Here is a 14,357-nt window from a genome sequence, read left to right as displayed (position 1 = left end):
GGTCCTGGGTTCGAGCCCCGGGGCCGGCGAGGGCCTTTCTGTGTGGAGTTTGCATGTTCTCCCCGTGTCCGCGTGGGTTTCCTCCGGGTGCTCCGGTTTCCCCCACAGTCCAAAGACATGCAGGTTAGGTTAACTGGTGACTCTAAATTGACCGTAGGTGTGAATGTGAGTGTGAATGGTTGTCTGTGTCTATGTGTCAGCCCTGTGATGACCTGGCGACTTGTCCAGGGTGTACCCCGCCTTTCGCCCATAGTCGGTTGGGGTGGGCTCCGGCTTGCCTGCGACCCTGTAGAAGGATAGAGCGGCTAGAGATAATGAGATGAGATGAGATGAGCCACAACTGTAGTAATCCATATTATGTCAAGAATCGCTCACCTAAGTAAAGAGAAACGACATCCATCATTACTTTGAGACATGGGGTGCCTTTGATTTAATAAAAAAATAAAGCAAAAACCATTGAATTAGAAGGTGTGTCCAAACTTTTGACTGGTACTGTGTACCTTCACAAATTTGTATATGAAATCAGAGAAATTTTCAATTTTATTCACTTCATTTGTTTGGGGAAATATAGAAACCTGCTATATAGTATTTCATATCGCATTCCTATTGAATTGATATTGAATCACATCAGATTGAGTTGAATCGTTCGCTTGAGAATCGAATCAGGGCATCTGTGCCAACACCTAGCCCTACTGTTTGTCATTTTAGTCAAGTTGTAGTTATTTCTCATGAAATAGGGTTGATATAAATACCATTCGAGCAAAACACATCGCTTCAATATCACTTGATCTGAACCAGTGTATACATGAATAACCTGGAAATACATCACTGGTATTACTTGAACCATGTAGTTCTAGTAAAACAGTGTATATGATCAGGTTCAGCCCTGCGATAACCTGGCGACTTGGGGCCTTTCTGTGCGGAGTTTGCATGTTCTCCCCGTGTCCGCGTGGGTTTCCTCCGGGTGCTCCGGTTTCCCCCATAGTCCAAAGACATGCAGGTTAGGTTAACTGGTGACTCTAAATTGACCGTAGGTGTGAATGTGAGTGTGAATGGTTGTCTGTGTCTGTGTGTCAGCCCTGCAATGACTTGGCGACTTGTCCAGGGTGTACCCCGCCTTTCGCCCGTAGTCAGCTGGGATAGGCTCCAGCTTGCCTGCGACCCTGTAGGACAGGAAGCGGCTACAGAGAATGGATGGATGATCAGGTTCTTTGTGTATTTGTTTCAAACGTAATGGGATTTAAGACCTGAATTTAATTTTAAAAAATGCTAGTCTGTGAGCTCTGTTAATATAACTACTGTCCATGTTGTTTTAGTAATACAGTACATACTATGTGATAAGGCTTTTATGATGCTCAATAACAGGTATGGGTTAAAAAAAATTTCTAAGATATTGCTAATGCAAAAAAATAAAAAATAAAGACGAATCAAAGCAATTAGCAGTCATTCAGGATCACTGCAATGAAGTGCTGATGATTTCCTGTGTGAGCTTAACTCTGAATCCATGCTGCGTCTTGAGAGTTTTTCTCCGCAGGCAGGAAGGGAAACACCACTGATCCATGAAAAGCTGGAATCCAGGAAGTAAACAAACATTTTGCTATGCGTCATACATGAAAGCTCTGAACAAAATCTGCCTTATTGTTTCTTTCCTTCGCGGCTGTGTGCAAGACAGCTGAGGTCACTTCAGGTCCATGACAATGGAGTAATCATTTGAAAATTCAATGGATCAGTCGAAAGAATTTAAAATCTAGATAAAATGTCACCAGATTGTTGCGGATTGTATCTGGAATATCGAGCCAGCCCCTTTAAGGAAAAATAAAATTCTGTACCATGCCAGTATGCCGCAATTCCATGCATGATCTGACAGATGGAAGCCATTACACCCACACACTTTTCCTGAGGGATTTAGGTCCTAGTCGAGTTAATAGATTTAAATATAGCGCGGTTTGACAAATAAAAGTATCTAGCTGTCAGGCATACACAAAATCTGTTCATTAGTTCCTTCTTATTTGCTTCACTGTACACTGTAGTTCACTTTGCCTGATCGGTGCTTGAGTTTATTCACCAGTGAATCACACGCACATTCACATCCCCTAAAAACAGTGCATTGTCAGAAAAGCTGTATATGATTTAAGAAGAATCCTTCCTTCAAAACAAGACTTTTACATGCAACATAAAGCACATTCATCTCATTTCTTTTCTCCTGGCGGATGGACAACGATAACATATGGAGCAATTTAAGAGGAGAATAAACAGCGAATGGAGACAGTGGTGTGAAATCTGAAAAACATTAATCTCTCTTTTAGTTTTGATGTTGTGTTTAGTCTTATGGTACTGACGTGTGTGTGTGTGTGTGTGTGTGTGTGTGTGTGTGTGTGTGTGTGTGTGTGTGTGTGTGTGTGTGTGTGTGTGTGTAGATGTTCGGAGGAAGACCATCTATGAGTACCACCGTGTGGAGTTGCTCAAGACCAAAATCACAAACAGCACAGCTGTGGAAATGATGCCACTCCCTAGTAAGAAATCACTCACACAGTAACACACAGAACAGCACGCTGTAACAAAGGACAGCTAGATGCATGTTTTGTCAGTATAGTTGTCACATTTATCACACTGGCCACATCTCCAGCAGCCACTTTGTCTTTGGAGCATCATTACTAAGTGCAGCTTATTTCCTGTGAGATGAGAGACATAGAGCTAACTAGCTGCTTCTTTACACTTTCTCTGTTTCTTTTTAGTTAAATCATGGGTTTTATATACGCTTCATGAACCACTGAAGCCACTTGGATGACTGATACAGTAAAATTCAAAATATGAAAGTTTATAAAAACAAGTCTAGTTACTTACTGCTGCTAAACTGAAATGGATTAGGATGTGCCTTCAACCATTTTAGACCTGCGTTAAAGGTAGGCTGCCTTTCAGATTTTTCAGGTGTAGGTCATAAAAAGAATTTTCCCCGACACCCAGTTATTTTTGTTTAGTCCACCGAAAGCTACTGAATTTGAATCACAGTCTTCCAATTTTATTAGTTTTTTTTTTAAATAGAACAATTAATGAATTTAGGGCCACGTGGCCTTAAATTCTCCGCTACTTTTTCCTGCTTCACCATGACCCAATTCAAGATACTACGTCATGCATCACGTGGTGGGCTTTCCCCGTTCAAGCAAGGCATTGTGGGATACGAATTTGAAACAGGAGAGGAAAATGGAGGACGCGAATGAAATGTGAAGGACCGACTACAGTAATGGAAAGCAAGAAGAAAAGACGTTATGTTGCAATGGAAAGGAAACGCAGGGCCAGACTAATAAATATCGGCGGTCAGCGAGCACCTCGGTGTGATCAGCTGTTCGTTTAGCGACAGAATGATGGAACTGTCAGTGCACGGTCAAGGTAAACCTGTAGATGGCAGTAATGCAACACTGTGGATGCCAGCTGCTGTAAAACCCAAAAGAAGAAGAAGGTAAACCTGCGCATGCACACACGGACTTCCCCTGTCTGCTTGACTGCGTGAAGCGAGCGATTTCATGCACATTATTTGCTTTAATCCCCTCAAATTAAATAACTTCCCATCCACTGAATGGCCTATTTTTTTGTTTGTTTGTTTGTTTTGAGATATTACAGAAGTAAATATATATCACAATGACCAAATTTCAAAGGGAACTAAATTTCAGCGATTCTATGAAATCAAAAGGTCGTCTCACTTTAATTTCATTATTTTTGAAGGCATCTTTGCTCTACAGCATTTCTTTGCATGTGCCTAAGACTTTTGCACAGTACTGTGTATATTCGGATTTGCTTCAAAACCTAATCAATTGTTCCTTGGTCCATGGTCCACCTTTCCTCAAAATTTCATCAAAATCCATTCACTACTTTTGGAGTTACGCTGGGAACAGGCAAACAAACAAACGGAGACAAAATCATAACCTCCTCCAACAAAGTTGGCAGAGGTAATAATTAAATAAATACTGATAAAAGTACTTAAAAATAATGGATAAAAAAATCCATATTTCCACAAAATACAAGGCCATATTCCAGCTGACTATGGGCGAGAGGCGGGGTACACCCTGGACAAGTCGCCAAGTCATCGCAGGGCCGACATATAGAGACAAACAACCATTCACACTCACGGTCAATTTAGAGCCACCAATTAGCCTAACCTGCATGTCTTTAGACTGTGGGGGGAAACCGGAGCACCCGGAGGAAACTCACGCAGACACGGGGAGAACATGCAAACTCCACACAGAAAGGCCCCCTTTGGCCACTGGGCTCGAACCCAGAACCTTCTTGCTGTGAGGCGACAGTGCTAACCACTACACCACCATGCCGCCCAATAATACAAGGCACCAGGTGATACAAGATGAAATCATCCATTATTTATACCAATTTACCCCATAATTTAATGATAAAAGAAAATGGTCCATCCAAAATGGAAAGCCATTGGGCATGATTGTGTGTCCAGGACCTGTAGTTTCACTGGTTCAAAACTGCATCTGAGAAGCTGTGTCTGAAGACTATATAGGCAGCCGGTCTGATAAGGTTCATAAAATGTGGGTTCAGTCTGAGGGCAATGGAGTATTTTTCCAGGTTCCCATTTTGATAACCTTTCTCTGTTGATCGGAGCAATATTTGACAATCCCAAGCTTTTGTTAGCTCATCAGTATATGTAATAAATAAGACTCTCCTCTTAGTGTGTTTAGCTTTAGGCTATTACTGTAGGTGAGCAGCAGTTTGTGAAGCTGGTGCTCGAGGAGCACTACCGGCTGGACATTGAGTTCTTAGGTTTGATCTTTTCGACCTGTATGTGGTTATTATATGACTCTGTTTTCTCCTCCACAGCATGTCTCCAGTTTAGAAGCTGTTCTGCCTGCATCGCTGCTGAGATCAACTTCAACTGCAGCTGGTGCCACCGACTTAATAGGTGAGATTAGCCAGAAAAGACAAAGTACAGTTCTGAGGGGCTGTGGAGTTTGTTTCTGTTTAGTTTCACCTCAGTGTTCTATTATTTTCCACCTCACACTGGGTGTGAAGTGTGGGTTAGAGTATCAGACTTCATCTCAGCTGATTCTTTGCCCTTGGCTGTGTTGGAGGAGGGATAGTGTTTGCCTCCTTCCTGTTGACTCATGTGTGCTCCTTCACCTTTCTGCCCCAAACCTTTTCACACTCACTCCATCACAGGCCTGACATGAGAGCAGGGCGACACTGAGAGAATCAAACACCCAGTATCAAACAGACTGACTGAGAGGCTCTTGTGCTTTTATCCTCCGTGTGTGTGTGTGTGTGTGTGTGTGTGTGTGTGTGTGTAGTCCCTTCTCTTTTACTTTCTCATTTCCTCTTATGTGTTTTCCTCTCTCTTCCTCTTCCTTTTTCCTGTTGGTCCTCTGTCTCTCAGTCTGTCTCACATACATTACCACTGTCTATCCCTCCCCAGAATCCTGCCGTTCATGTTTCTGAATGGGTTTGCTGAGGATTTTCAGAAATATTGAAATATTCTCACACTGTATTTTGTCCTGTTCCTGACTTAACACCGTGTGCATCACGTAAGTCTTGTTAAGAGTTGCGTTAATCCACATCAGATGGACAGTATCTCATCTACATTTCCTTATGATCTACTGTCCTTTCCTTCTGTACTATCTGTACTATAGTACGATTCTGTACTATCCTTTATGGCTTACCAGAGTGTATATTAAAGCACCTCACCAGCTCCGTGTTATCTAGAGACCCATCAGCCCGTCTTTTTGACAGCCATTACTCCAAGTCGACAGGTAATTTTTTGCAACAACGAGCTTCAAAATTCCCAGTCAGGAATCCTTCAGATTGGGACCCATCATTATGGGAAACACCTGATGCTGATTTGAGTGCATATAAGGATACTGTTTTCACAGAGACCTTGCGAAGTATTCTGTGAGGTATGTGGCAGTAGATGGATGTAAATGCAAGAAGTATTTATTAGTGGGCATGATATTTACAAAAATGAAACCGAAAGCAGTCATAAATATTGCTACAAACAAATGTGACGGTGATAATGATAATACTTCACAAAGCCTCTGTGTCCTGATATGCACGTGTTGATTGCTAACAAATCAGCATTAGGTGTTTCCCATTATGACTGGCTCCCAAGCACATGCACAGCGTGCTGCAAAGGATCTCCGAATGTAAATGCACTTTAACCCTCCGGGGTCGAGAGCTTCGCCGGTGAAGCTCAACAGGTTTAGAATGAGTAGGTCATGTATTGAGAGAAATATCTTCACGAGTTTTTTTTTTTTTTTTTATCATACAAGCATGATAAACATATTGACAGAAACTTTATACTTTACACTTTCCTATGTGCCTACTGCCAAATAATATTATAGTTTTTAAATTACCTAAATTAGATGAAACATAAAACTTGTCACCTTACTCAGTCATACCTGAGGCAAAGCGCTGAGCGCACACTTATACATTCATAAAAGACTGTTTACATGGCAACGGAATGATAATCACTTTCACTCGTTTGGTTTCAATTGGTTTCTCTCAGGAATGCCCACTGTAAACAGGATAAAATCTGTCATAGTTTAGGCTATTTGGAGGTAAAACTTGTTGCGAGATGGCATGCGGATTTTTTGGACTTCAGATGATTCAGGACAGCGATTCAATTTCAGGACAGCGAATCAATTCATGATTCAGTTCTTGAAGAAGAACAACAACTTTATTCATCACACGCTTGTGAAATTCCTCTCTGCATTTAACCCATCTGAAGCAGTGAACACATACATGTGAGCAATGAGCACACACATACCTGAGCAGTGGGCAGCCATGCTAACAGCACCCGGGGAGCAGTTGGGAGTTAGGTGCCTCACTCAAGCGCACCTCAGCCCAAGGTAATCCCGTATTAACTTAACCACATGTCTTTGGACTGTGGGGGAAACCAGAGCACCCGGAGGAAACCCACACAGACACGGGGAGAACATGCAAACTCCACACAGAAAGGCCCTCACCGGCTGCGAACCCAGAACCTTCTTGCTGTGACCGTGCTAACCACTTACACCACCGTCCCACCAATGAATTGATTCAATTCAATCTTGAGAACTGTGACACTGATGATGAACGGTGCCATTTTTTAATTTTTATTTTTTTAACTTTGACTCTATTCAGCCACAGATCAGCTCGAGTAAGTGTAAATATTTCTTCTATTTCTGATGAGCAGATCAGTTGATATGCATGCGCTGTAGTGCATACACAAGAAAAATGACTGTGCAGGGTTTTTTTTCCACAGTTAAACATATTTTCCTCAAAATAGTTAATTTTGCTCTATTTTGAGTTTAGAGAGTAAAATTTGGAGTGGGAGCAAAATTACAGAGTAACTGTGTAACAGAGTTGGTTGTGGCTCTGAACTGAGTAAAATAGTGCAAGAGTTAATTTCAAGACACACTGAATAGTCAAATACCAAAATAAAGTCAAATACCAGATAAATGAAGCTGCTGTAAAAAGCAGTTTTAGAACAGTGTTGGAATATGTGAAAAAAAACATGACCCTTAGGACTTGACCTGATGGGATTAAGAGATGGCACTGGGAGGGGTTTTCACTCTTTTCATTGAATGGAATGGAAATTTTTTTACTCTTTTCATTGAATACCCCTCCCACTGCCAACCTTTATTCCAAAACAATAGGACATACATTTTTTCTGATGGCCAGTTAATTGTCCAAATCAATGGAGCAGATTTAAGTTTTTGTGCTTGATACATTCCTAAGAATGAACAGAATCACCTCAAGTGACCAAAAACGGTTCGACACAATGGGTAAGGCATGGATTAAAGTTTTTCGTTGCTACGACGGATTTCTGTCAACTGGGAGCGCTAAAGGTCAATAATGAGAGTGATGCAGATCCGAGGAAAAAAAGGGGGGGGGTAGGCCCATAGGTCTGACACCGATGTGATTTAGAACTTCACCAAGCTGCTGTGATTGCCTGTTGTTGAACCCTTTCTTGTGCTATGTTTGAGTATATGTAAAGGAATAAGTTGTTGTGCTAGATAGGCCTAAATAAATAAATACAGCCTACGCTACTGTCTAGTCCCGAGGAGGCTCGACGTAGGCAGCGAGCCGCGGTGCTTGGCTTGAGTTTCGTTTCTATCGGCGGCTCCAGCCCGACTTTGCACGCTCGTAACTCGGCCAGGGGAGGTCCCAGCCTCTCCAAACTTGGCAGCCAGCGACCTCTGCCCTCTCCCCAACGAACCAGTGCTGCCAGGGCGGGCCAGCCCCGCGCCTCGGGACGCGATTCACCCCGAGGCGAGCCATGGCGCTCCGCATCAGTTTCCTTTTAACGGCGGCTCCACTGATGAAACAATCTGGCTGTCCTACTACTAGGCAACTACTTGCCTACTACTAATACTAGGCCTATTGTAGTAGTAGTAGTAGTAGTAATAATAATAATAATAATAATAATGATGATATTTGCCTATTGAAAGGTGATCAGGTAAAAAAATCTAAACAGCCCTGTTGAAGCCGCAGCAAGATCTATGCTATTAAGTCTTTTGTAGGTTAAACAGGCTTCGGCAGACAATGTTCTGGAAAGGCTGTGTTTTTCTTTGGTTTGATTAGCCTACGATTTAATCTTTAAACATTATGGTTTCAGCAGTTCGCTTAAACATTGGAGGCTGCAGAGTCGGGCTGCAAGATTTCCTGACACTTGTTTAAGATGCCAAACTTCATAGTAAGGAGAAAATAATTCCACAGTATTTAGTGCCTCGTCAGTCTCAAAAATTAATAGTGAAGGACCAACACGAATTAAGTCCCAAAAAACCATCTCGTAGGCCTATGTTTCCAAGTCCAGAATTGGAAGTCAGTCAGTGGAGTGTAATGAAGTGTCTCATTCACTAAGCACAAAAGGTCGGAAAACAGTGGAGAAAACAGCTATTGCTTAAATAGGCTACTAATGTTTTACATTAGTAATTTAATGTATGTGACAAATAAATTCATTGATTAAATAGATAAAGAAGCGAATACTCCAAAGCTCAAAATTCAGGAAAGTGGCTCCGGTGTCGCAAGTGCACAAGAACAGTTATTTGAAAGTTAACCTAATGAATTTGTGCGTGCGCGTGCGATTTCATGAAGAACCGGGACAATTGGCATTCGGTGAAAGATTCACACCTATGACTCATTATATTCGCGCGCGCCCTCTCGCCCACTGCTGCTTTGTTTTCCCGATTTACACGCGTGTCTGAAGATGGAGTTTTCAGAAATCTCCACTCTGCCCAGAGTTTGCAAAAGTAGCTGTTTTCAGTGACTGAAACCTCCGTATAGGTGTGAATGAGAGGTGCAACCAAATAAATAAATATGCGTCTTTTTTATCCGGCTACATGTAGGCTATCACTGCGCAAAGCCTCTAATGTTGAAATGGTAGTAATATTTGTTAAAATAATAGTAGGCTAATTTCCACATTAATTGGTAAAATGGCACAAGGGATGTGATGGGGGGATGGCCGTTTTATAAGGGGGATGATTTGAGATTTTTATTTCAGAAGGGGGATGCCTCTACCCACATCCCCCCTCAACTCGAGTACTGGCCATATTTCCATATTTCGAGTACAAGGCCATATTTCACCGGACATAGGCCCTTCGATTTCCATCACTAGAGCGCGTCAAATTACTTTCGGTTTTGCCAGCATGGACACGCTTCTTTTAAATGAAGGCACAGATGTGTCAGACATCGACAAAACGGTAAAGAATAAGTGGAGATGGGCTTGGCTAAATGAAATGGGCAATAATGGCAAGCTCCTGCTGCTGTGCCAAGGAAAAAGAAACAAAAACAGGCTAGATGCTTTTGGCTTCACTGCGAAGAAGCAGAAAAAGTGAACTTTCACTTTAGTTTTCTTGTTTCCTGGCTTTATTTCAACAGATTTTCTTATTTTTCTTTCTGTTCCACCCTTTTGAAAGCATGATTCAAGTTCGACTGCACTTGCACTTTTCTCTTAACCACTGCTGTGCATTACTAAAGTATTGTTGAAATAAATTTGCACTTTGCGCTGAAAACTTGATGTTTCATCATGAATAGCCAGTAATGATAATGGTCAAGTCTTGCCTTAGCTTTAGTCATTGTTAAAATTATGTAAATCTACTATAAGTAGGGGCCTAGGGGATAATGGACAACACGGCGTTTAAAATTTGACGCATCGCTGACGTGGTAGGGGCCAACGACATGGAGCTTTTTTTTTTAGTCAGATGATTTTTTTTTGCTTTAATCCATGGTAAGGTCATGTTTTTTCACACATTCCAACACAGTTCTAAAACTGCTTTTTACAACATCTTCATTTATCTTAATTTTTTTTTAAGTACAAGTGCAATCATGACATACATACTCCAGAGATATTATTGTCTGTTATGGGTGGTGAGATGTGGTGAGTAGGATCCAAGAGCAGAGCACAGACCAGTAAATCCAATAATAAAAAAGATTTAATAGGAGTAAAAAAATAAACCAAAAATAATCCAGAAAAAGCTAGGGACAAAAAAACGAGGCAGGCAAGGACAAAAAAACGCTAGCATAAAAAATAGTCCAGACAAAAAACTTGAGACAAAAACATAGCACAACAAACATGAAAAAAGGCAAAAACGTAGTGCAAAAAACTGTGACAAGAAACAGGCAAAACAGAGAGCAAAATCCAAGAAGCAATAATGACGCAGACACGACATGAAAAACCAACGAGACGGTCTGGCAAAGTCCCCTTCTGAGAACGGCCTTTTTATACACAGCAGAGCAAACCAGGACGTGAATGCCGGCAAGATGGAAGTCCCGTCCTGGATCCGAATTAGCGCTGAACTGGGAGATAATAAATCTCCAGAGTGGAAGTCCGGGGCGGAGCATGACAATTGTCACTGAACTTGTGCTGAATCATATGACTTTGAAAATACTGCTTAGATTTGTTGAAATTGATAACAAAATCAGAGCATGCCAAAATCATTAGTGTGTCAGAAAATACCCTCAGACCCCAGAGGGTTAAGTCTCGGTAAGGTTAGGCTGTGCTGAGCCGCTGTGTTGTTAAGCTGTACCGAGCCACTGTGTTACTCATGCTCACATCACCGGATAAGAATGAGCACCTTGCTCCAGTTCTGAAATTTTTTATTTTTTTTATTCTTACCTTCGTGGAAATGAAGTGAGCATATATCATAGGGTTTTGACACGCACGGCACGGCAACCAACCATAGTCCTTTTTTCATACTACAGCCAGGTTCAGCTGCTGGCCCTGGCTGCCCGCCATGATGTTACCGAGGATATTATGGCAATGTACTGGTAAAGGTTAGCTTTTGTAGTTGGGACAGCCATTACCAATGTACCACATCATGCTAATCAGGCCTGAGCAATTAGGCACAAAGGCAACATGTGCTATAAAATGGCATAAAATAAACAGTTTTCTTGAAATGATTTGAGTCAACTGACTCCTTTTTTAGAAATTCACTCCCTAAAACACCTTATTTTAAGAGCTTCTCTCAACTGCTTTTTCATTCCAAGGTTGCACCAGAGGGCCCCAAATTTGCTTCAATATTTCAAATTTTCCTGAGGGAGCATGCCCCCACCGACACCCTTCTCTCAATTTCTAGATAATACCCTGCTCACCAGGGTACAGAAGATGTCCACACGTTCCATTTCACAGTGTGGCAAATATGAGCACATAACACTTGTCCTGAAACAACTCCATTGGTTGCCTATACTTCAGCGGCTCCAGTACAAAGTCCTAGTCATGATATTCAAGTCTCTGAATGGCCTTTCTCCACCGTACCTTGAACTTATAACAAAGAGGCCCCCAAAGAGAACTAGAGCAGACAACAACAATGATTTGGTGGTTCCTAGTATCAAGAGAAGTTCATTTGGTGGAAGAATACTAGCCTACGCAGGTTTGCTTGCTGAGAGAACTCAAGTCATGTACAGTATAAACATTAACAATTTCAAGAAATAATAGAAAACCTTCTTATTTAAATCAGCTTATGCTTCTTACAACCCCGATTCCAAAAAAGTTGGGACAAAGTACAAATTGTAAATAAAAACGGAATGCAATAATTAACAAATCTCCAAAACTGATATTGTATTCACAATAGAACATAGACAACATATCAAATGTCAAAAGTGAGACATTTTGAAGGGCGGCACGGTGGTGTAGTGGTTAGCGCTGTCGCCTCACAGCAAGAAGGTCCGGGTTCGAGCCCTGTGGCCGGCGAGGGCCTTTCTGTGTGGAGTTTGCATGCTCTCCTCGTGTCCGTGTGGGTTTCCTCCGGGTGCTCCGGTTTCCCCCACAGTCCAAAGACATGCAGGTTAGGTTAACTGGTGACTCTAAATTGACCGTAGGTGTGAGTGTGAATGGTTGTCTGTGTCTATGTGTCAGCCCTGTGATGACCTGGCGACTTGTCCAGGGTGTACCCTGCCTTTCGCCTGTAGTCAGCTGGGATAGGCTCCAGCTTGCCTGCGACCCTGTAGAAGGATAAAGTGGCTAGAGATAATGAGAATGAGATGAGAGACATTTTGAAATTTCATGCCAAATATTGGCTCATTTGAAATTTCATGACAGCAACACATCTCAAAAAGTTGGGGCAGGGGCAATAAGAGGCTGGAAAAGTTAAAGGTACAAAAAAGGAACAGCTGGAGGACCAAATTGCAACTCATTAGGTCAATTGGCAATAGGTCATTAACATGACTGGGTATAAAAAGAGCATCTTGGAGTGGCAGCGGCTCTCAGAAGTAAAGATGGGAAGAGGATCACCAATCCCCCTAATTCTGCGCCGACAAATAGTGGAGCAATATCAGAAAGGAGTTCGACAGTGTAAAATTGCAAAGAGTTTGAACCTGTCATCATCTACAGTGCGTAATATCATCAAAAGATTCAGAGAATCTGGAAGAATCTCTGTGCGTAAGGGTCAAGGCCGGAAAACCATACTGGGTGCCCGTGATCTTCGGGCTCTTAGACGGCACTGCATCACATACAGGCATGCTTCTGTATTGGAAATCACAAAATGGGCTCAGGAATATTTCCAGAGAACATTATCTGTGAACACAATTCACCGTGCCATCCGCCGTTGCCAGCTAAAACTCTATAGTTCAAAGAAGAAGCCGTATCTAAACATGACCCAGAAGCGCAGACGTCTTCTCTGGGCCAAGGCTCATTTAAAATGGACTGTGGCAAAGTGGAAAACTGTTCTGTGGTCAGACGAATCAAAATTTGAAGTTCTTTATGGAAATCAGGGACGACGTCTCATTCGGACTAAAGAGGAGAAGGATGACCCAAGTTGTTGTCAGCGCTCAGTTCAGAAGCCTGCATCTCTGATGGTATGGGGTTGCATTAGTGTGTGTGGCATGGGCAGCTTACACATCTGGAAAGACAGCATCAATGCTGAAAGGTATATCCAGGTTCTAGAGCAGGGGTGTCCAAACTGATCCATAAAGGGCCGTGTGGCTGCAGGTTTTCATTCCAGCCATGCAGCAGCACACCTGATTTGGCTTATTCAATCAACTGACACACCCACCCTTTAATCAAGGGTGGGTGTGGCTGCAAGTATTTGACTGTGTGAAGACAGTTCAGTTGATTGAATGAACCAAGTCAGGTGTGCTGCTGCATGGCTGGAATGAAAACCTGCAGCCACATGGCCCTTTATGGATCAGTTTGGACACCCCTGTTCTAGAGCAACATATGCTCCCATCCAGACGACGTCTCTTTCAAGGAAGACCTTGCATTTTCCAACATGACAATGCCAAACCACATACTGCATCAATTACAGCATCATGGCTGCGTAGAAGAAGGGTCCGGGTACTGAACTGGCCAACCTGCAGTCCAGATATTTCACCCATAGAAAACATTTGGCGCATCATAAAATGGAAGATATGACAAAAAAGACCTAAGACAGTTGAGCAACTAGAATCCTACATTAGACAAGAATGGGTTAACATTCCTATCCCTAAACTTGAGCAACTTGTCTCCTCAGTCCCCAGACGTTTACAGACTGTTGTAAAGAGAAAAGGGGATGTCTCACAGTGGTAAACATGGCCTTGTCCCAACTTTTTTGAGATGTGTTGTTGTCATGAAATTTAAAATCACCTAATTTTTCTCTTTAAATGATACATTTTCTCAGTTTAAACATGTGATATGTCATCTATGTTCTATTCTGAATAAAATATGGAATTTTGAAACTTCCACATCATTGCATTCCGTTTTTATTTACAATTTGTACTTTGTCCCAACTTTTTTGGAATCAGGTTTGTAGATTCTGACTTGTTTATTGAAAATTAATGATTTTTTAAAATGTATTTTTACTCTGTAGTGATTTTAGACTTGAAGTATAATTATTCATTTGCATTTTTTTAATTGTAATGTGCTATAGAGTGTACATATATAACACTGTGTAAAT

At 41.9% G+C, this 14,357-nt stretch overlaps 1 protein-coding gene across 2 annotated transcripts in view; it reads left to right on the top strand.

Moving 5' to 3' along the window:
- The window catches only part of plxdc2b (plexin domain containing 2b), a 335,111-nt gene that overhangs the window by 242,681 nt on the left and 78,073 nt on the right, over window positions 1-14,357 (top strand). For both annotated transcript variants that reach the window (XM_060932768.1, XM_060932767.1), the window contains exons 8-9: window positions 2,418-2,513; window positions 4,834-4,915. In XM_060932768.1, the coding sequence (XP_060788751.1) occupies window positions 2,418-2,513; window positions 4,834-4,915 (178 nt within the window). The remainder of the gene's footprint in view (window positions 1-2,417; window positions 2,514-4,833; window positions 4,916-14,357) is intronic.

Source organism: Neoarius graeffei, chromosome 1 (genome assembly GCF_027579695.1).
Source record: "Neoarius graeffei isolate fNeoGra1 chromosome 1, fNeoGra1.pri, whole genome shotgun sequence".
NCBI classification, from domain to species: Eukaryota; Metazoa; Chordata; class Actinopteri; order Siluriformes; family Ariidae; genus Neoarius; species Neoarius graeffei.
The sequence above is the reverse complement of the archived record's forward strand: the minus strand, read 5'-3'. Positions and strand labels throughout refer to the sequence as shown.